Source organism: Paracoccidioides brasiliensis, assembly GCF_000150735.1.
Source record: "Paracoccidioides brasiliensis Pb18 unplaced genomic scaffold supercont2.3, whole genome shotgun sequence".
Classification (NCBI taxonomy): domain Eukaryota; kingdom Fungi; phylum Ascomycota; class Eurotiomycetes; order Onygenales; family Ajellomycetaceae; genus Paracoccidioides; species Paracoccidioides brasiliensis.
In genome coordinates, this window is record NW_011371360.1 from 3,500,197 (window position 1) to 3,522,160 (window position 21,964).

At 46.7% G+C, this 21,964-nt stretch overlaps 8 protein-coding genes across 8 annotated transcripts; 5 read left to right on the top strand and 3 right to left on the bottom strand.

The window, feature by feature from the left end:
- Positions 1–613: 613 nt before the first annotated feature.
- On the top strand, positions 614–1,677 carry PADG_03449 (isopentenyl-diphosphate delta-isomerase; the record flags this gene model as incomplete). Its single annotated transcript, XM_010760568.1, has 3 exons — positions 614–851; positions 1,014–1,352; positions 1,439–1,677. The coding sequence occupies 3 exons, from the start codon at positions 614–616 to the stop codon at positions 1,675–1,677; spliced, it is 816 nt and encodes a 271-aa protein (XP_010758870.1).
- A 638-nt stretch (positions 1,678–2,315) lies between these two features.
- PADG_03450 (uncharacterized protein) lies at positions 2,316–2,968 on the bottom strand (the record flags this gene model as incomplete). The annotated part of the gene is made up of 2 exons (XM_010760569.1): positions 2,316–2,745; positions 2,874–2,968. The coding sequence occupies 2 exons, from the start codon at positions 2,966–2,968 to the stop codon at positions 2,316–2,318; spliced, it is 525 nt and encodes a 174-aa protein (XP_010758871.1).
- Positions 2,969–3,992: 1,024 nt separating this feature from the next.
- On the top strand, positions 3,993–5,974 carry PADG_03451 (uncharacterized protein; the record flags this gene model as incomplete). Its single annotated transcript, XM_010760106.1, has 2 exons — positions 3,993–5,081; positions 5,168–5,974. The coding sequence occupies 2 exons, from the start codon at positions 3,993–3,995 to the stop codon at positions 5,972–5,974; spliced, it is 1,896 nt and encodes a 631-aa protein (XP_010758408.1).
- A 585-nt stretch (positions 5,975–6,559) lies between these two features.
- On the bottom strand, positions 6,560–7,342 carry PADG_03452 (uncharacterized protein; the record flags this gene model as incomplete). Its single annotated transcript, XM_010760570.1, has 3 exons — positions 6,560–7,091; positions 7,175–7,218; positions 7,280–7,342. 3 exons carry the CDS (start codon positions 7,340–7,342, stop codon positions 6,560–6,562), a joined length of 639 nt encoding a protein of 212 aa, XP_010758872.1.
- Positions 7,343–7,690: 348 nt separating this feature from the next.
- On the top strand, positions 7,691–10,135 carry PADG_03453 (ATP-dependent RNA helicase DBP4; the record flags this gene model as incomplete). Its single annotated transcript, XM_010760571.1, has 1 exon — positions 7,691–10,135. The coding sequence occupies one exon, from the start codon at positions 7,691–7,693 to the stop codon at positions 10,133–10,135; it is 2,445 nt and encodes an 814-aa protein (XP_010758873.1).
- A 1,151-nt stretch (positions 10,136–11,286) lies between these two features.
- PADG_03454 (uncharacterized protein) lies at positions 11,287–13,313 on the top strand (the record flags this gene model as incomplete). Its single annotated transcript, XM_010760572.1, has 6 exons — positions 11,287–11,606; positions 11,671–11,872; positions 11,938–11,979; positions 12,037–12,185; positions 12,253–12,717; positions 12,872–13,313. 6 exons carry the CDS (start codon positions 11,287–11,289, stop codon positions 13,311–13,313), a joined length of 1,620 nt encoding a protein of 539 aa, XP_010758874.1.
- Positions 13,314–17,696: 4,383 nt separating this feature from the next.
- PADG_03455 (uncharacterized protein) lies at positions 17,697–18,376 on the bottom strand (the record flags this gene model as incomplete). The annotated part of the gene is made up of 2 exons (XM_010760107.1): positions 17,697–17,881; positions 18,019–18,376. The coding sequence occupies 2 exons, from the start codon at positions 18,374–18,376 to the stop codon at positions 17,697–17,699; spliced, it is 543 nt and encodes a 180-aa protein (XP_010758409.1).
- A 1,448-nt stretch (positions 18,377–19,824) lies between these two features.
- On the top strand, positions 19,825–20,208 carry PADG_03456 (uncharacterized protein; the record flags this gene model as incomplete). Its single annotated transcript, XM_010760108.1, has 2 exons — positions 19,825–19,893; positions 19,966–20,208. The coding sequence occupies 2 exons, from the start codon at positions 19,825–19,827 to the stop codon at positions 20,206–20,208; spliced, it is 312 nt and encodes a 103-aa protein (XP_010758410.1).
- Positions 20,209–21,964: the final 1,756 nt, after the last annotated feature.

Sequence of the window (21,964 nt, forward strand, 5' to 3'; positions counted from 1 at the left end):
GCGCTGTAAGAGGGGGTAAACACTTGTCGCCCAACGGCATCGCTTATAATCTCTGGGATTGAATACATTAAGTATTCGTCGATAACAGGCACCTTTGACAGCAATAAATTAAACAAAAGCATCTCATTGTCGGTCTGTAAATGTTAAATTTCTCCTCCGCTCTCCTGCTTTTGTCGGAAGACGCAAAACAATAAACGTGGTTTAATCACTATGAAACTCAACTGCGGTGGGTTGTAGGTTTAAAGTGAAAGTCTGTTTCGATGAGGTCAAGAGCATCATCTGATGTTTGCGGAGTTATTGGTTGTTTGCTTAATTAGGGGGACAAGTTCCAAGGAAGGTTACCCGAGTGATTCCCCAACACCGAACTCGACTCAACCGCCAAGGGATTTATTTTATATATTTCATTGTCTTCGAAGTCTTTAATCCCGTGCAATCCACCTCTACGCTATCATACATAACACTCTCGAGTGCGTCCTTCCGTACGAAGCCATAGCATAATTATATTCTGTCGAACCGTGATTCAATTCCCGGTTTACCACCCTCCCTCCCCCCTCTCTCCCCGTCAAGCCCCCGTCCTCGAGATTTTACCACCGTTAAATGCCCACCCAAAATAATGTCAAGCACGACGACGACGACTACTCCAGTTATAACGGCGGAGAATGTCACTACTCTCTTTCCAGATGTGAACCCAAGTCTTGCGCATGCTTTTTCCAGAACACAGCGTGACCCCTCTGCCGGTGAGAGCGGCGATCTTGAGGGCTACGACGTGGAGCAGATCCGTCTGATGGATGAAGTCTGCATTGTGCTAGATGAGAATGACCAGCCCATTGGAAGCGCTAGCAAGAAGACATGTCTGTGCTTCCCTCCCTGCATTCGTTCCCTGTCCAATTCTTTATCCGGACTTTCCGCTGGACAAATGTTGTTGGCTATCCTTCGCTTTTGTTTCGTATCCGTGGACAGACAGGAATTGTGTGTGCTGACCTTTTCTCGCAACGTTACTTTACATATCATAGGCCACTTGAATAGCAATATTGATCGTGGGCTCCTTCACCGCGCCTTCTCCGTCTTTCTCTTTGACTCCAATAAAAGATTGTTGCTCCAGCAGCGTGCTTCCGAAAAAATCACGTTTCCTGATATGTGGACCAATACCTGTTGCTCTCACCCGCTTAGCATCCCCGGTGAAACCGGAGTAAAGTTTGAGGCTGCAGTGCAGGGTGTTAAAAGAGCTGCTCAGAGAAAACTTAACCACGAGCTCGGAATCAAGGCTGAGCAAGTTCCACTGGAGAAGTTCGAATTTTTAACTAGGATTCACTACCTGGCCCCCAGTGATGGCAAGTGGGGAGAGCATGAAAGTAAGATGAAGAATATTTGTGTTTATTGTAAGTTTTCGTGTGATATCAAAGGTCAAGCTAATTGTTCATGTTCAAAACCCGCACAGTCGACTACATTCTCTTCATCCAGGCCGACGTTGATCTGGACGTGAGACCCAACGAAGTGCGCGATACGAGATACGTTACGGCAGAGGAACTCAAACAGATGTTCCAGGAGCCCGAATTGAAGTTCACCCCGTGGTTCAAGCTCATCTGCAACTCTCTGCTATTCGACTGGTGGGAGAAGTTCGGCACCAAGGAGTTCGAGCAGCACAAGGGAGACACCACGCTCCATCGTATGCTTTAAATTGATATTATTGATTTTCGCGTTTATCTATTTTATTAGTATTCCATTTGATCTGAGCTTAGCGGAGCAAAAACACATGAGGGCGATACCCCATAACCTTGCAATGTTCTGACCTCGATTGACTTTGGCTGCACTATTAAGACATTTCTCTCGCTGAAATATTTTCGGGCAAATAATCGCAATACGAGTTATTTCTTCCCCCCGTCCTCTTTCCCTATCGAATTAATTCCGGCATGGGATCTATAGGCAAGGTAATATGAGGATTGCAACAATGAACCCTATACCGTCCCAAAACTGCCAACCACCTACTTCATTACAAGGAGAACATAAGCAGAATTCCAGCTCCCCGTGTCCATAACCGCAAGAAATCATGACTACGTAGGCTGACAACAACCAAAAATAAATAAATAAATAAATAATAAAAATAAAAATAAGATCTATCGGATATGCTATATGAAGGAGATAAATCGAACGATAGAACTGAGGGGCAGACCAATAAACGTCAAAATCCCTGATATCTGAATTCTAACGCCAAGCACACCCAAATAAATAAAGCATAACCCGTCCACACCTGGGGGAGGGGGGGGGGGGGGGGGGGGGCCCTGACTCCCCACCACAGGGGTATACATGTAGAACCGCTAGGCAAGAGATGATGGAGAACCCGTGCTCAGAAGGATGATACAGGTCCCGATAATCGACACCGCGACAACAGTGAACACCACCTGCGTCTTCCAGCCACTCTGCACCAACGCCGCTTGCCGACTGTACTTCGTCACCGTTCGTATGTATGTAGCCAACCCGCTACCCAGACAGATGAAGGACAGAATCCAAAACATGATGCCCAGCGGCAGCGCCATGCGCAGCTCGAGTTCGGTCGGTTGGTAGTGCAGGTGGAAGGACATTATGATCGCGCAGGAGACGACGGCGAGGTACATCGAGAGACGGAGCCATGACAGGAAGGTGCGCTCGTTTGCGCAGTGGTCACGAGCGTCGGATGCTTTGTTCTCGAAGAGCAGAGGGCCGAAGAGGGGCTGGGAGAGGAAGAGTGGGCCCTCCGAGGCGAGGTCTCTGTGTGCGCCCCGGGTTAGCCAGTGCGGCTGGGGATACGATGGGATCTAGAAAGGGAATGGGGGAAATGGGAAACGGGGAAACGGGGAAACAGGGAAACAGGGAAACGGGGGAAGCAGGCCCCATACGCTGTGACGTGGACTGGTTGTCTTCCCAGCGCATTGGCTATGGTGGTATTGCAGTTTGCAGCATCTTCGAGTTCTGGGGTAGTCTCGCGCGGCATGGTTGGAACAGGCGCTGCAATGACGGAATCTAACGGTCAGAATTTAGTTAAAGGGGTATGGGTGAATAATCGGGTCGACTGTTTGGCAACCAGGATAACGCTGATAAGCATCTATCTGTCTTTGGATATTCTTGTGATTCGCACAGCGCATGATCCCGGTTTCAAGTAGCTGCGGGGGACAGTTCTGTCAAATAACTCGTCAACAAAACTATTAGTTTATCTGAGCAACTCGCGAATGGTTGGGGTGAAGTAACATGGAAAAACCTGTGCTGGTAATTTATAAATGGGGAACCATACATCGTATAACAGAATATATGTTCGGACTTGAAGTAAATAACCGTATTCGACGAGAAAACTAATACAGCAACGATTCACATGCTGAGGAGTTTGAATTCGGCCTACGAGTAATACCGCGCTAAACCCAAAGGGGCAAAATCGGGACAAAATAAAGCCGTTGACTTATCTCATTGGCTGAGTTGATCCCACGCGCCCGTTTGAGACCTGCATGAGTCAGCCCGCAATAGTCAGTTTCCAGTCAAGTTGAACTAACTAGTTAAACTGGTTAAGCCGGTTATAGAATCTTCTTCCCCAGGCTTCCCGCGCCAGCCCAAAAGCCATACCCTCGCCATTTATCCCCCCCTCTGTGCGTAGAGAAAGGATGTATCGCCCATTTCTATCTTTATATATATAAGCAGTTCGTCTCTATGTATAAGATCCTATGATTTCGCTACTGGAGTTGTTGCCAACGTGACCCCCTTGTTCATAGGTAGTTCACTCCTTTGTTTATTTTCCGTCTTGGATCAGACCCGCCCTGTACTGGAGGGTTTAGCCCTTAATTTATCCGCCAGTTGCTTTTTTTCATACCTTGCAATTGTGCGATTATTCCGGCATGGATGTATTGGGGTCGTTTGATGTCAGTCTACTGGTTGCTTGAGTACTTGCTTACCTTTTTAACTGGCAGGAATATATCTGTAATTTAGAGCCAGCATTGCTTGCCTCTGATCTTCCTCATCTGCAGACAACTATGCCGATTTATCCACACAATAATGGTCCCATCACCGTCAATATTGGAGAAGGCCGTGATCATTTAGAGGGAGCCTTTTCTGGGTCAATTTCAGTTTCACCATCGACGGTTGTTTCTAGCCCCCATTCTTTGGCTGGATCTTATAGAAGGCCTAGCTTCTTCACAGCAGGCCCAAGAGGGACCGTTGTTCCGCACTCCCGGGAGCAGGACCGTGAGGCATTAGTGGACTGGGAGGTGGAGCAGGCGTTGGAGGAGGAACGGGACTTACTGGAAGACAATCATGTTATTCCTCCAGAGCGCCACCATGGGAAAGCGGCTATTTTCCAAAACCAGATCAGTGGCCTGCTGTCCCAGAAACTGAAAGCGTCAGAGACGGCTGTCCCGCGAGGAGACGAAGAATCTATCCAGCCAAGGGATTCCGAGAGTGCCCCTGGCTCCAGTGCCACTGAAACTACTGCCCTTTTGGTATCACCTAGGCGACATGGTGACCATGTCAGCCCCACTGACGTCGACAGAAAATGGGAGGAAGCAGTTGAAGCAGGGTTAATCTACACAACATGGAGTCGGGAAGCGAAAGTTTTGACCAAATATACTGCCCCGTTGGTGGCCACGTTTCTGCTGCAATATTCCTTGACGGTTGCCAGCATCTTTACAGTTGGGCATCTTGGGAAAGTAGAGCTCGGAGCCATGTCCCTCGCGAGCATGACTGCCAACATCACGGGCTACTCGATATATCAAGGCCTCGCTACAAGCCTGGACACTCTTTGCGCCCAGGCTTTTGGTTCGGGAAACAAAGACCTGGTTGGACTGCACATGCAGAGAATGGTGTACTTTCTCTGGGTCCTGACAATTCCCATTGGCTTTGTATGGTATTTTGCAGATAAGATATTGACGGTTATCATACCTGATAAAGAGGTCGCAATGCTTGCAGGTCTATATCTTAAGGTCGTCCTCCTTGGTGCCCCGGCGTATGCGTGTTTTGAAAGTGGGAAACGGTTTGTCCAGGCGCAAGGTCTTTTTTCTGCGGGATTAACAGTTCTCTTAATATGTGCTCCTTTCAATGCATTTATGAATTGGTTTTTTGTCTGGGTATGTGTTTCCTGTTGTTGTGGTTCTGTGTGTCGGCGTCCAGGTTTTAATGGAAGCGTTTCTAGCATACTGACCTGTCATGCTAGAAACTTGGGTTAGGTTTCGTTGGTGCTCCACTGGCAGTTGTCATAACCGATAACCTCCTCCCAATATTCCTCTTTTTATACGTCTATTTCATTGCCGGGAAGGAGTGCTGGAACGGCTTCACTAAACGGGGTTTCCAGAACTGGGGCCCCATGGTGCGTCTGGCACTTCCGGGGTTCCTTATGGTTGAAGCTGAAGTTCTTGCATTTGAGCTCCTAACGCTCGCTTCGAGCTACTTCGGCACCACTGTGCTTGCCGCCCAATCTGTTCTTTCTACGATATCAGCCATCGCCTTCCAGATCCCATTCCCTCTCTCCATCGCCGTCAGCACTCGAATCGCCAATCTCATCGGTGCAACATTGACCAACGCTGCCCGTTCATCTGCCAAAATTGCTATGGTCGGTGCCGTTGGCGTTGGTCTGTTGAATGTTATAGCCCTCTCGGTACTGAGAAGCCCCATCCTCCGCCTTTTTACGTCCGATGAAGAAGTTGCTACAATGGTCGCCCAGATCCTACCCCTATGTGCCTCGTTCCAGCTTGTTGACGCCCTCGCAACTAGTTGCAACGGCATCCTCCGGGGCCTTGGGCGTCAGGAGATTGGTGGCTATATCCAGCTATTCTGCTACTATGCCGTGGCTATGCCAATTAGTATGGGTACAGCATTCGGACTAGGGTGGCACCTCTGGGGGCTTTGGACAGGTGTTGCTGTTGCGTTACTCCTGGTTGCTCTCATCGAAGGCGTGTACTTGACCCGCACGGACTGGGAAATTTCAGTCCGCGATGCGAGGAAGAGGATCGCCATGGCGTAACTGTTCACTCTTCCCTTGGCGCCCGGTTTATGCCATTCGAAGGAATCGAACCTATTCGTGGCTAGTACTAGCGCGTTTCTTTCTACGGTGTAGTGACATTTCATGATATTGATCGCGGATCATGACTCCACGAAGTCCATTTAAAAGTCTTTTGTTTTCTTTCTTTCTTTCTTTCTTTCTTTTTTTTTTCAATATGTTTTGGGGCGGAGGCTTCTCATACACTTTTATCGGCGCGCTGGTATCCTCTGATTCATTCATGTATTTATACTCATGTATATTTCCTGGCCCACATTTTGAGGATGAAGGTGCTGTGCACGTGATGTAAACAAGAAATATAGCCATTTATTTGTATGTTATGCCACTTTCATTGAAACATGGTGTGTGCCTGTACAGATTATTTAATGCATATTCATTAGAATCTGGATAATTCTCCCAATCATAAACTCCGTTCAGTTGAAGTGTTAAAAAAAATATATAAAAAATAACGCCATTTGATCGACCAACCCCTGAAAGATGTTAAAAGATAAAACCCCTTAAAAAAGGCACGAACCCCACTTATCCACTCAAGAGCATGCGATTCATGAATTATCCTAACACTTTCATCTTTTTCTTCTTCCCCCCCTCGGCCTTCTCTGACTTCCCCTTCTGCCAATTCCTCCAGCTCCCAATCCGCTCCTCGCGTGACTCTTCCCAGGCCTTCTCTTCCGCTCTCTTCCGTTTCCTCATCTCCATCTCTTCTTCCTCTTTCTTTTTCTCCCTACCTTCCTCCTGCATTTGCGCCTTTAACCGCCGCCTCCGTCTCGCTTCCTCCTCAACTAGAACCTCGACAGTCTTCTTCCGCCATTCCACTTTGAACTCTTCCGTCTTTAGCTCTGGGGAGTCAAGCGTGTATTTGTGTTCTCTGATTAATAGTCTTCGTGCATCGGCAATACACTCGTCGAGGTGAGCCCGTGCTTTCTCATCTAACAGAGTCGTTTGTGCCTTCTTTAGACGATCAAAGGCATCGGGCGCCGCAGGGTTTGAGGATTTATCCGGATGTATGAGAAGGGATTTCCTGCGGTATTGATTCTTAATGTCTGAGTCTGGGACGCCTGGTTGGAGATCAAGGACTGCATAACTGTGTGACGAGAGTTAGACGAGTCACGATCTGGCAGAAACATTTTGCTGTGCGCTTAAATATTGCAACTGGAAGTCTCTTACGCATCGAGCTGGAATGCTTTTCTAATGCGATCAATTTCCGCATCCTGCAGAAATCTCACTGTCAGTAAACCAAAACTAGGGAACGGAACGAGCTTCTGCTCATACTTTGGTGAATTCCGACGCCTCTCTGTCCAGGGCGTCAAGTGCGTCCAATTCATCGCTAGCCATGTCGACAAAATCTCTTGATGAAACCTACTGAATTAATCCAAGAGTGATTGTTTGATATTATTCCCTGCAGGTTGATGCGCATTTCTTACTTTGAGCAGCTGCTGCAAATCATTATGCTGTTATGCCAAGCAGATGACTAAGCAGAGATAGAAGTTAACTAAGTTAGTTTGACCAGGAGTAAAAAAAAAAAAAAAAAAAAAAAAAAAAAAACCATAAAAAATTAAAAATTAAAAAATATAAAAAAAAGGTCCCAAACACTCTTATCACAGTTCATATTTCTCTGCAGCAGAGGATAGAACAAAATTTAATATAGCTCGCGACGCAAAAGTGTGGCGCCCTACTCCAGCAATGGCACCCTCGCGTCATAGCCGGAATAGCTCTCATTCCAAACATGCTCGTAACGATGCCAGAAGCCTAAAACGAAAACGAGAGGAGATGGATCTCACAACACTAAAGCAACGAGTCGACGAGCTGGATGTGAAAGCTCCAGTTGAGGCATTCGCTGATCTTCCTCTCTCAGAGGCTTCCCTAGATGGTCTCTCAGCGTCTCATTTTAAAACATTGACCAGTATTCAGGCCAAGGCACTACCCCATGCTCTCAAAGGACGGGATATTCTAGGTGCCGCGAAGACCGGCAGCGGCAAAACACTTGCATTTCTGGTTCCCCTTTTGGAACTCCTCTATCGCAAGCAGTGGACGGAATATGATGGACTGGGGGCCCTGGTGCTCTCACCCACCCGCGAATTGGCGATCCAAATATTTGAGGTCTTGAGGAAGATTGGTCGTCATCATTCCTTTTCTGCTGGGCTGGTTATTGGTGGGAAGAGCTTACAGGAGGAACAGGAACGCTTAGGGAGGATGAACATTTTGGTATGCACTCCTGGACGCATGTTGCAACATATGGACCAGACTGCTGCTTTTGATACAAATCGTATCCAACTACTTGTGCTTGATGAGGCGGATCGAATTATGGATATGGGGTTCCAAAACACTGTTGACGCCATCGTCGAGCATTTGCCAAAGGAACGACAAACCATGCTGTTTAGTGCCACTCAGACTCAAAAAGTGTCGGACCTTGCACGCCTGAGCCTGCAGGATCCAGAGTACATATCCGTCCATGAAGCTGCATCCAGCGCTACCCCTGCCAAACTTCAACAGAACTATATTGTCACGCCTCTTCCTGAGAAGCTAGATACATTATGGAGCTTTATACGGAGTAGTCTGAAATCCAAAATCATGGTCTTCTTTTCTTCCGGGAAGCAAGTTCGGTTTGTATACGAGTCCTTCAGACATATGCAACCTGGTATATCCCTACTGCATTTACACGGACGTCAGAAGCAAGGTGCCAGAGTGGATATCACGAAGAAATTTTCCGTAGCTAAGCATGCGTGTCTATTTGCTACGGATATTGCAGCGAGGGGTTTAGATTTCCCTGCCGTCGATTGGGTTATCCAGGTTGATTGCCCGGAGGATGCAGACACATACATCCACCGTGCCGGCAGAACTGCACGCTACGAACGGAATGGACGAGCCGTTCTCTTCTTAGAACCCAGTGAGGAGGCTGCGATGCTGAAGAGACTCGAGCAAAAGAAAATTCCCATCGAAAAAATCAATGTTCGCACGAAGAAACAACAGAGCATTAAACACCAGCTACAGAATATGTGTTTTAAGGATCCGGCATTGAAATACCTTGGACAAAAGGCCTTTATATCTTATGTCAAATCCATTCATGTCCAGAAGGACAAAGAAGTTTTTGTAGTGAAAGACTTGCCCCTGGAAGCGTATGCTGCAAGCTTAGGTCTGCCCGGTGCTCCTCGGATCAAGTTTATCAAAGGTGAAGACACCAAAAAGAGGAAGAACGCTTCACGACAATTAGCAGCATTGTCAAGCGGAGGCGAAACGGACACCGACGGTGAACACCGCAAGAAGGTAAAGGAAGAACCTGTGAGAACGAAGTACGATCGCATGTTTGAACGGCGAAACCAAGACGTTCTCACCGAGCATTACACCAGATTAATTAATGAGGACGATGGCGGGATCCTGGGCAACGCGCTTGATAATTCCAAAGCAGACGCAGATGAAGATAATTATTTTCTGTCTGTGAAACGCCGATTCGACGCGGGCGATGATAACCTTGGCACAATCTCTGGTGATGACTCCATCACATCGAAACCTGACATCAAAGCAGTACAGCTATCTGGTGGCGAGCAGCTTCTTATCGATTCTCACCGGCGAGAGAAGCTCCTAAAATCAAAGAAGAAGCTTCTCAAATACAAGGGCAAAGGATCGAAACTAATCTTCGATGACGATGGGAACCCACACGAAGTGTACGAAATGGAGGATGAAGATGACTTCCAAAAACGGGGCCCTGCAGATGCACAACGGATCAAGTTCCTTGAACTCGAAGCGGAGAGGACTCGCCTTGCTGATATCAGAGACAAAGAAATTGCGAAACAGAAAAAACGGGAAAAGAAGGAGAAAAGAAAGGAGCGGGCCCGGGCAGAGAGAGAGGCAACGGAGGGTGGAGGGGTCCTTGCTCCGGTCGACGAAACTACCACTAGAGACCGCTCTGCCAAGGCTTCACAGGATGAGCATGACTCTGCAGGAGAAGAAATCCATCCAAGCAAGAAACAAAAGAAATGGTTCCAAGGCTCATCTGAAGACGAGGATGGTAAGAACTTGAGGAGGAGCAGTAGCCGCTCAAAACGCCGTGAAAATGCCGACATCGACGGGCCTGTCGAGGTTCAAACCCTGGAGGATTTGGAATCACTTGCTGCTGAATTACTTGGTTAAAATGAAGCTCAAGGGATTGTAATTAATTCCCTTTTTCCTTTTCCCTTTTCCTTTGTCTTTGTCTTTTTTTTTTTCCCTCTTTTAGCACCTTCCCATAAGCAGAGCATGCACAACGCGATAGCCGTTCCATACCGGGCTTTTCGATGATGATAATCAACTGCATTCTAGACCCTCTCCTCCCCTGTCTGGAAAGAGACATATCGTGGATTGCGGTGTTCCTGAGAAATTCTTGGAAGACATATCGCAAATCAGGGTTGCATTTTCCACTGTAGCCAACGATCGCCGAGAGCAACCTTGATCCTTGGCGTGAAGCCTGCCCCCAAGCCGTCGCCACTGGGGCCGCATCTTGGCGGCTGTGCAGGGACTTTTGGGATCAGCGGCGCTTCCGTCGGCCATTTACCCTCCCGAGCCCGGGGTTAAAACTATGTCAGCCGAAGTTCTGCCGGGTAGCTAGCTAGGGGCCGGAGGCGTTTTGCCCCGACTCTTCTTTCGTGCGAGGCAGGGTTCATGTTGCGATCTCTTTAGTGATCACGCAATTGAACCTAAAACGTTCGCATTCTGATTTGAGCGGCTCCACTTAGGCTTTGCACGTTCCTTGGTTATGACAGAATTCTCATACATTTAAGCTCAACCTCAAAAAGTTTATTTAACCCTCGGCTGCAGCCTAAGAACTATACTTAGAGCGCGCTCATTCGAATTAAGTTACTCACCGTTCAATGTCAAGTTTGCTTCTGCTCATCATATATTGTCTATTTAAAACTGCACAATCCGCCATAGCTTCGCAAAGCTGATTGAAAATCTAAAAATCGAAAATCGAAGATAAATAAATATATATAGATAAAAAACCACTACAATCGCCCGGAGGTTCCCTCCCGCGCAACAGTTCGTCTGTTACCCGCCGTGGCTGAGAGAAGAAAAAAAGGAGAGAGAGAGAGAGAGAGAGAGAAACAAAGAAAGAAAACACCACAAATACCTGGAGTTTCTCTCCCGCGCACCAATTCTTCTGTTATCCGCCGTGGCTTAGTTGAAGCTGGGGCAAAAAAAAGTGAGAGAAAGAAAGAAAGAAAACACCACAAACGCCCATAGTTTCTCTCCCACGCGCCAGTTCGTCTGTTACCCGCGCGCCGTTCCAACCGGCGGATTTATACGCCATGGAATTCGTCCCTCCGACATCCGATCGCAACCATGATGTTGAAAAGGTGTTGGCCTTGGAGAACCCACCGGCCCCGGTGGTGGTGGCGGACAAGCTTTCGCGGAAGCTATCTGCTCGTCAGGTCCAAATGATAGCCATCGCAGGAACCATTGGCACGGGTTTATTTTTGGGAACGGGAAAATCATTGGCAACTGGTGGACCTGCATCGATGTTGATCGCGTATTCCATTGTGGGGGGCATCGTATTCTTAACCCTGCTGTCGCTTGGCGAAATGACGGCCTTCATCCCTATTGCTGGATCGTTTTGCACATATTCAGGGTAAGTGCTGCCTCTCTTTGCACGTTAAACTGATGAACGAGATGCTGACGGGGTCAAACTCCAGCCGCTTCGTCGATGATGCTTTTGGATTTGCTCTGACGTGGAACTACTGGTTTAATGACGCCGTGGCTACGGCGGCGGATCTTGTCGCACTGCAGCTTTTATTGAAGTATTGGACGGATAACTTTCCAGGATGGGCTCTAAGTTTGATTTTTCTTTTCATTTTGATTGGGCTTAATATTGTCACAGTACGAGCGTACGGCGAGGTAAGGGTATCGCGTTTCTGAGGATATTCTGAAAACATTTGCTAATAGGACAAACTCCCGAATAGATGGAATACTGGCTCAGTCTTCTGAAAGTGAGCACTATTGTGGTAAGTCAGATAACCGAGAGATATCACTTATTTCATATCCTAACAATCTATCTCTAGATTTTTATTATCCTTGGAATTGCGGTCAACTTGGGCGGCAACGTAGACAGAAAATACATCGGAGGGAAGAATTGGACCATCGGAGACGCCCCCTTTGTAGGTGGTGCTGGCGGATTTGCATCCGTTTTTGTCACTGCTGCATTTGCCTAGTGAGTAATGTGTCGATAACGACCAAGGTGGTGGCAGCAAAGCGAACTGACACTCTTTTCCCTACAGTGGTGGAACTGAATCTATCGCAGTCACTGCAGGAGAGACCAAAGATCCAGCTGTAACTCTCCCGAGAGTGATTCGCAATGTCTTTTGGCGTATATTAATATTCTATGTCATTGGCGTGCTGATTATCGGCCTGGACGTCCCGCATACCTTTCCTGGCCTTTCAAATAGGAACGCCAACACTAGCCCCTTCACCATTGTTTTCCAGAAGGCTGGGAGCAGGGTGGCTGGAAGTTTCATCAATGCAGTGATCATGACGTCCGTCATATCCGCCGGCAACCATGCTCTGTTTGCTGGGTCTCGACTTATGTATGCATTAGCTGTGGATCGCCATGCCCCGGCGATTTTGGGGAAGTTAAATCGAAATCGGGTTCCATGGGTTGCGGTGCTTGTGACCTCCTCTTTCAGCGCACTGTGTTTTGGAGCTAGTTATATCGGCGCTGGGCAGCTGTGGATTTGGCTACAAAAGTAAGATGAACAAGTTTTACTTACCTCCCCCCCCCCCCCCCTCCGTTTCTCCATAGAGCAAGAATCGCAGAGTCATCAGCGATATAAGAGCCCCCCAAAAGGAGAAACATACGTTTTCACAATGTCAAAACATTTTCTAATGCTCCCGCCACAGCATCGTCGGAGTTTCCAATCAAATATCTTGGATGGCGATTGGTATTGCCTCGCTACGATTCCGCGGCGCCATCAGGCGTCAAAACCTGGAGCATCTCCTCCCATTCAAAAACTGGGCTTACCCCTATGGCCCGATTGCCTCCATATTCCTTAACGGCCTAATTATCCTTGTCCAGGGCTGGAGTTCTTTCCGCCCTAGATTCAACGGAGTCGATTTTATTAGCTTTTACATTCAATTACCAGTTATGATCGTAATGTTCGTCACTTGGAAACTGGTGAAGCGGACGAAGTTTGTGAGCCTGGAGGAGGTGGACTTAGTCACTGACCGGTACGATGGCGGCGCCGAAGGGACTGTGGCAGCGGAGCTACGGGCGAAGAAGCCTTTTAAAGAGCTTACCCTGCAAGAGAAAGCCAAACGGATTGGAACGTGGTTTTTCTTTTGAAGCACATCATCTATTTAGTTGCTATTGTCGTTAAAATACAATTGATTGCATCGTCTTTCTATATTTTACGCTTACAAATGCTCCTCCTGTGCTGCACACTATGTTCCTCGCTCGCTTGTTCGACCCATATGGATCGATTTTGACACCCCAAGCCCTTCACCTGCTACATTGCGCGTTACTGCCAGCAGGCCAAATCCCTTCAGGCAATCAACTCTCATCCTCGTTCATCCGCAGTGTACAGGTGTTCCATGGTAATGGAAAAGAAAAAATATCGACCTTGTCACTTACGTCGTGCTGAACCTATTTTGAATCCGACAATTTTCTAGAAGATATTTTCCTTCGGAATGTGGATATGTATGGGACACAGAGAGTGTAGTAGGTTTTCATCTATTTTATCTCCTGTGCGCAGCCACTGCTAACCCAAGAAAGGCGTTGACTGATAGCTATTTATATCTGGGAGAAACGGAGAAACATTTTGAGACAATTCGAAACAGCACTGTCTCTCTAGTATCCCAACCTATGTCCGTCACGTCTTTTTAACAGTATCCCCGGTCAAACGTGCTTGTTGGAAGACTTTGGGACGCCACTCAGGATTTACAAACTAAAACATATAAATAAAAACAACAAAATTGAGCCGTGGAAACTCCTTACATCTGCTCCGCCCCCAACTCTGGACTCAGAACAGCGTTCACATATCTTGAGAGTTGAAGAGACACCTGATCTGAAAGAAACTGCAAGCTCCTCACTCCACCCCTTTAACTAGTGACAGGAGAAGGTATTAATTGTCTAGACTGAAACATACAAAATACAATGACGTTATGTCAGGTGGAAAGGGTTCACTAAAACGACATCCACTGCAGATGTCTTCAAAGGTCTGCCATTTCGGATGGTGGCTGTGGTTTTGACCATATTTAATCAGGCTTGGTGGAACGTAGGATCTTTTACTGGTCACTTTTGAAGATCAAGTTTCAAACAATCCCCATACGAATATCAATTGCTGAAATTGCTCTTCTTTTTTCTCTTTTTACTTACGGAACATACCAAATCATTTTCCACAAAACAATGCTTTATAAACCAGAAATTTCCCCTCCGTTCCGCTCAACATGGATTCCGATGGGAACGAGGTCTTAAGAACGGCCCGGAATTCCAACGTCATCTGACCTCTTTGGTAGTTTAGTTGGATGGCATGGTCGGCATTTGAATCAGTGGTAATTCTTCTCCGATAATTCTCTATTACGCACTTGTTACCTGTTTCTCGGTTTAGATGACGAGGGGATGAAGATTTCCGGGGTCCAACCGGCAGATGCAATGGATGGTTTGACAGGAAAGCCGGATGGGTATGTAGTTGGAAGTCTGATCTCCATTACCGACTCATCTCTTATCAATCAAGAACCAGGACAATTGCTTTGGATTCTAGAAAATTTCTAAAAGCTCCATAGACATTCTCCGTCCGTTGCCTGGAACGGCCGGTAGAAAAACAGGGAATGCCGAAGTTAAAAACCACTTGATCCCAGCAAGCGAACTTTAAATGACAAAGGGCTGGTTAACATTCTGAAGAAAAATCATGAGAACACACAACGTCATCGGATACGCTTCTGTCTGCCATATTATCCCTCAATCTCAATTTTTAAGTGGCTTCCTTCCAGGCAGTGGAAACACGCGGATTGACACCAGTGTATATGTTTAGCAACTGAAACTACTGACGGGAGACAATGAACCCCGCAGTGGAGACTGGGTAACTTTTTGTATTCCCGGAATGGAGAATGCGGGGGCGCGATCTAGCCAAACCAAAGAGGGCAATGTCCGGTTTTCTCTACTGGGGAGAATGTACGTATTGAACTGCTGCCAAATGCTATCTATCTATCCTCATGAATAGAATAGAATATAACATTGTTGATTATTGGTTTGTGGATTCTCTGCCGTTCTGAAATTCTCAGTGGAAAATTGGGGGTGATATATCCTCTAGCAGATATAGGGAAGTGTAAAGGAAGAACAGGGCAATTAAGTATATTAAATATAAGAAGATAGATAGATAGCAGGTAGAGAGTAGCGAAGGGCTTATTTCATGTTGTGACAATCTAATTGACACCTTGCTCCATGCTCCACATACTGACAACGAGACCCATGGTATGGGGTTCGCAGTGCGACGAAGGCACAAAGCTCCTACAGCGGGATTGACGAACTTCAGTAGTTCACGGGGGCCAAAGTCATCGGTTTGAATCATCTCAAGGTCATCAACTTTCTTCCAGAGCAAATCTTTGAGAGAGAGATGGCCAAAAGCTTGTATCAGTTTATCTGGGAACGCTGCGCCATGCAGAAAATAACAATAACCCAACAAAGCCTCACGGTTCATTGGATCTGCCTTGGGGGTGAGAAATTCCCATTCCTGAAATCGCTCTATCTCTCTCTCTCTCTCTCTCTCTCTCTCTCTCTTACGACAAGTTAGGAGACGATTGACATATGAGTCTCCGGGGGATCTCCGAAAGAGAGAGAGAGCAGATGGAGACATCCAAGACGTGTGAGGCAAAAAACCTGTCAGCTGCCAAAGGTGAAGGTTTGGTTGGGGATGTGAACCCCCATTTCCAGAGTGTTGTTAGTTTGTTTATGGAAGACTTTGCTGCCATCTTGCAGGCAATCTAGAATTGTCAAGCCATTATTGGCAGAGTTTTCTTTTCTTTTCTTTTCTTTTTTTTTTTTTTTTTGATCCAGCGCATTTCGTGCATTTTGATAGGTCCAATAAAGTAAAATCCCCAGAGAAATCTATTTTTTTCGCTGTGGAGCTTACTGGTTGGAGATTTCAAAATTCGCCACCACCTACCAAAACAACAAACAAAGCAAGGTTGAACTAACCCGCAGACAAAATAGCACTCGGAATTGAACTTATATTCAAGTCCATGGTTGGTTTCAAGGAGGGCTGGCTGAAAAGTACATACATGCACACGTAGGTTTGTTCCCTTTTAGAGCGAAATCAAAATCCTTAGTCTTGTTTATCGAGGATTTCCGTTGACCTGAGAACTAGAGGCAAGTCTTCCCTTTTGAAAGTCCTTGGTCTCTCAAAATGTGGGATTAAGTCGTCACTCACAGGGGTCGAAGCCGGCATTGAAACAAGCTTCATATTCCTGCTTCTCACACGTCTTCCAAGCATAAATGACAGAATATCGCCATGATACTCCTCCGTTCTAGATATAGTTTGGATACCTGAAAAATCCCTTGGCCACCAAAAATATCCCGTCAAATACAGGAGCTAAAATTTCCCGAAGGCTTACTCCGGTGAAATCGTTGACAAATATTCCTTTTATAATGTTGCATTCTCACTTCTCACTTAAGTTGCATCTATTTTTGAGTAAGGGATTGTGGTAGAAAGTAACTTTTCCTTATTTACAACCCAATGATTCGTATGTCTAAATCTGGAGAATGCGATGACGATTATCAAAATCAGATCTCCGTAACTCTGGAGAAACCCTATATGTGCTTAGTTGTGGAAGAGCTCTCAAAAATAACTAGTTAGGTAGTGTTTTTCCAGGGTCCAAGTATTTTGTTTTGCCTCACTCTACTCCGTAAAACTTCTGCTTCTGCTGTCCTGATAGTCTCATGCCCTTTGTTGTGCAGGTTATTTTGAGGACATTCGGATATTGCTCGGGACAGGACGCCTCTTGTAACTCTCTATTAATATAACTAAAACCCCAGAAAAAGCTCCTAGCGGAATATGGGGGCGCTGAGCCTATGGGGGTGTGGGGCTCTCGATATCCCGAAAGTCTAATTGATAATGAGGAGAAAAAAGTAAACTGGGGCGAGCCGCACCAAATAAAACAAACCCCCGACATGAAGGAATCAGAGTGAGACAGGGGGACACTGGGGAAGAACCAGAACAAATGTCCGATTTGTCATGATGACAACTCTGATGTCAAGGTCATCGATCGGCGGAAGCCTGAAGGGGAAAGGAAGCCTTTTGAAGAAACAAGATTGAAACGATCCTTGGTTAACTAGTTTGATAGGACAGCTGTCACTGGAGTTTTTTAAGTATGAGCCAAGGATAAATATATATCTTCTGCAGCCAACGGGGACATATTCCACCGTGACCAATAATTAACCTTTGGCTACCCCGGAATACGCATTTTTTCTCTGAAATCATCATTCGCAGTACGTCCTGTTGACTGACATTCATTCTTTCTTTCTTTCTTTCTTTCTTTCTTTCTTTCTTTCTTTGTTTTCTTTTCTTTTCTTTTCCTTTTTTTTTTTTGACATATACTCTTTACAGGGGGAGTAAAACTACCTGGGTATGAATGCGCAGTTAGCGTGACCAGTAGCAGCCAATCGGATAACTAGTTGCAGACCATCGAGCAAAAGAAAGGAAAAGAAAAGAAAAGCAATAGCTGAACGAATTTAGGTGGCATTAACAGGTGCTCGCTCGTCTTTGGTTACAAACACAGCTCGGGACGTAGGGAGTACTGTCTCAGGGATTATGAAGTTCATCCTTCTTTTGAGGGAACAGTGCCGAAACATAGAGGATGATGACCATGGCGATCTCCTCATGACGCCGAAGGTGTCAACATTTCCACCAGCGGCCGCTACCATTAGGTATTGGCCAAGAGCTAATATAAAGATCTGAATGGGATTACAGCACATGAACCAGGCCTTCAACTTCAGACTGGAACCGAGACGGGTGGGAAGGAAAGCAACCATCGAGGTCGTTATAAACTCGGACGACCAAGCTTCAACTCTTTTGCAGCAACCACATCGCCAAAAATATTTTCCACATCGCTGTATGTATAATGGATCACATCCATAGCATGCGATGATTTGAGAGAATGGGCTTGAAGCAACTGTGCCGGCTGTGGTTTTAGCTTTTGGCTTCCAGCATTTGGGTCGAGGGTAGGTGGAATTCTGGCATTCCCTCCTCCAGATAGCAGACAGAGATTATTGGGCAGCGGATTGGCTTCTGAATTCACAGGAGCCCCAACATAAACCTGAAGGATACTTGAGGGAGCTTGGAGACGCTGCAAAACTTTGGTTTCCCTTAGGTTTCTAGTTATTGACGCTGAGCCCCAGAGGAGAATGTTCATCCCAATTTTGAAGGTGAATGTGTTCCGTACCCTTTCCGTACTCAGTTAACATCTTTTGAGAAGATATGGTTTTTGACGTTGGTACAGCACCTCGCTCACTGTTCCCTACGCCTTGGCTCAGTACTATCCATTCAGTATGAGTTCAGGGTTGCGAAATGCTCCCGGCTCGAAGTGAGTGTCTCTGAAGATCAAGTCTCTTTGTATAAACTCAGGGATATCGGAGCGGCGCATGATCATTTGTTAGCGTACGCCATATGCATGTATGGTGCATATTTGCAAGCCTCTTGGATAAATAACGAAGGCTAGGATCAGACGGGTATTGACTGGGAACATGGAGTCTAGGCACGGGACATCCCCTTATGGTGTGAACACTGGATCATGATTGAGACTCTGGAGGATTGACAGTGCATTCCATGGCACCGACTGATCGTCATTGCACGTTTCCCAAAACCAGGAGTGAACAATCATTTGACTGGTTGAGCAGTTACAACTTAGTATAATAACCACGCTCTTTTCTTTTCCGCGAATACTCATCCTATCAGCTGAAGCTGTTCAGGGTCTTATTTCCCCAAGTCAACGACCACTGAAAATAGTATCAAAATGCTGCAACGAGTCACGACAGACCCATGGCGTTGCCGACGATCAATCATGCAGGAGGACAACAGCCGGGGCGGGGAAGGGCCCATAAACAAACACATCGACAATAAAATGCATCCGATAATGTGGTGGTACCGGATACCCTTTGTTCCTCCACGTCTTGGTCCATTGGCATTTCTTGGGAAAGTTCCTGGATCAACGATTTGATAGCTTGAAAAGGGATGGGCTGCATGTATTGTATTCGCTGTGTTTTCCTGTGTGCAATAGGCACAGCACAAACAAATCAGGTAGCCGCCTTGACCTGCTCTGCACGCACTCTAATAAATTCGTCTGTGTGGTAGAGTATGCACACACACCAGTTTCCGAACATACATACCTGACACCTCTAGGTGGAAATGTGGGCAACCAAGTAATCCCGCCTCAGCCACTGAGACGAGAGGCGTAAAGTCGGAATATTCTGGAGAAGCACAGTTAACTACCTATTCCAAACTCTATTGCCGCTAATGTTGCTGAAATACTGGCATGCCATCATAATGGTGACGCATTGAATCCATTTATTCGGCGGTATCGTGCCGTGGGTGCTTTGACCATTATTAGGGATGCCTTTCTCTCAAGACGGTGGCTTGAGGCAAACGGATATCTTCTTGTCGATCCGTCTTTTCCTGCGTTCCCTGTCCACGCGCCATTGGACACAACTGGATAGCTAGAGGCATTGAATTTCGCTCCGGTTTGACCCAAGGTTCTGTGCTTTGATGGACGCAATTCCCCCACTCCTATCTTAGGTCATTTTCCGGTCAGTTGTCCTTATCTCTACGACCTATATATGGACTGACTCGCACCAATTGGACAACATGGAGAGACCGCCGTCTGGGAGTTCAAGTTTGACTTCACTATTCGGATGTAGGATTCTTAGCCGTCCGGTATTTCGTGTGGGGGGACATTGATTGAACCCACTTTCTCGCCTTCTTCTGACAGTGTCCTTCCTCTAACAGTGTGAAGGGCACACATGGTCCCTATACATTCATTCATTCATCCACGGTTCTACCGTCAAGCGCATCCCATTGTCAGTGATTGTCGATGGCGATGACGATGATGGGGAGATTCAAATGGCAAGTCACAGCGAGTTTTGGAAACGGGTTAATGTCAAGACCAATGCATCCCGGGCGGCTAACAGTCCGCACTTCGTTACCACAAAGCTCAAAGAAGCTTTTCTAAAGCCTAGCCCCGAAAACTAGGTCCCGCCTGTTGCAGACGAACAGCAAGTCACACAATACACAGCAATCTCTCAAAGAAATGTTTGCACCATTGATTATCATCGAGGCTTGATCTAGGGCTGTGCTGCGATGGAAACAGGACTGGGTGGCCGGAAAGGGATCAAAGACTTGAACCCGGGTTGTAAGACGGGGAGTGTAACCTTTTTGGCTGTGCTGATCATGTAGTTGCATGTATGTACGGAGTAACTACATGATATCGCGTTAGTGATGAACTGAAAGCGCAGTTATATCTTGCATGGTTGAACGATCCCACGGCCACGGCCACGGCCACGGTACCATCGTTCTTCCATCGCGACAGGTGAAATGTGCTGCTATTATGGAATTTATTTATGATGCCCCCGGTGGTAGGTAGAATATAAGAACATTAATTGTCACAGCCACCATTATACACCATAACTAACTACCTGCTCAAGCAAAACGAAAGAAATACAAAATATACGATGTCCTGTCTTCTTCTTCCCGCGTGCCAACCCGGGAGTAGTATCACAGGTGGTACCTCAAGATTCGCGTTGTTTACCTGCGGGTGCTAGGTCACTAACCAGTTACCATGGAACTAACTCACTTCCGCTCTCGGAACCCGAAGCCCTCCGCGACTGGAGTTTTCACTCCCGTTCAAGAATCTTCTTCTTCTTCTTCTTCTTCTTCTTCCTCACACGCTCTTCGACGATTGAAGTTTCAGCTGCTCCGTACAGGGGCCACACATCACCGCAATATATTTAGAGCCCATTCTACTGTTCAGGAACCATAATTCTTCTTTTCTCGATTGTATTACCTTAGCTTCCTATCTTGATTGGGTTCCATCTTCCCTGTTTAGGTTGGGTGTCACTAATACTGACATCTGCAACCTCACCCAAATCGTGGACCCATGCAAGCCACCAGGCTGACCTTGATTCCCTGCTTGGAGTGGTGGTGGCATTTGCATTATGGTGCACTGTTCACTGTTCGCCGTCAAAGGACCGGAATCCGAGAACCGGTCTTGATCGGGGTCAGCCAGCCATAGTGAAAGATATCCGATTGACTAGTCGTCTTTCCTGACTCCCCATTCGATAACGAAGCAAATAGTGGAAGCTCGGGACACCGGTGACCCGTATTGTGATTGGGCTATTTTCATGGGTTAATTGTCCGCCAATGCTAGGCAAAGATGATCGACCTCACAGCAGATCAGGAGAGCCAAGCTGAAGCAGCAAGCAGAAGCCTCCGGTTCTCCAGTTCAGCCTTTGTCACCTAGCCGAGCCCTGTATTTGGCATGGAGGAGAATTTCTGCTGATGTTTAGTGGACCATCCATCCCATGAGTGCCCACTAGTGCCGAGCCATTACCCTGTAGCGTCAATCTGCTGTCCATTTCCTACTATTATTATTACTGTTTCCAGCTTCAAAACTAGCCTGAGCATTTTCCCCTTGGACTATGGAGTCCTATGAGCAATGAGTACTGACTACGCTCTCCACTACGGATACTACCTCCTGCGGAGCATATTGGAAGCGCTGGCAGAACTAGAGCTCATCGCCGCAAATCACGCTCCCTGGAGAGTTTGCCATTCCCTGCCATTTTTCCTGTTGAGGGAACGGGGGGGAGAGGCGAGGGGCGGATATTATCCACTCTCACAATATCCACAGTCCATGGAATCACCCAGTACCCGAGTCTTCCCTTTCTTCTCAGGGCCACTCATAATTTCTAAATAAATTATATATATAAAAAAATAGGTTCACTAAAAGAGG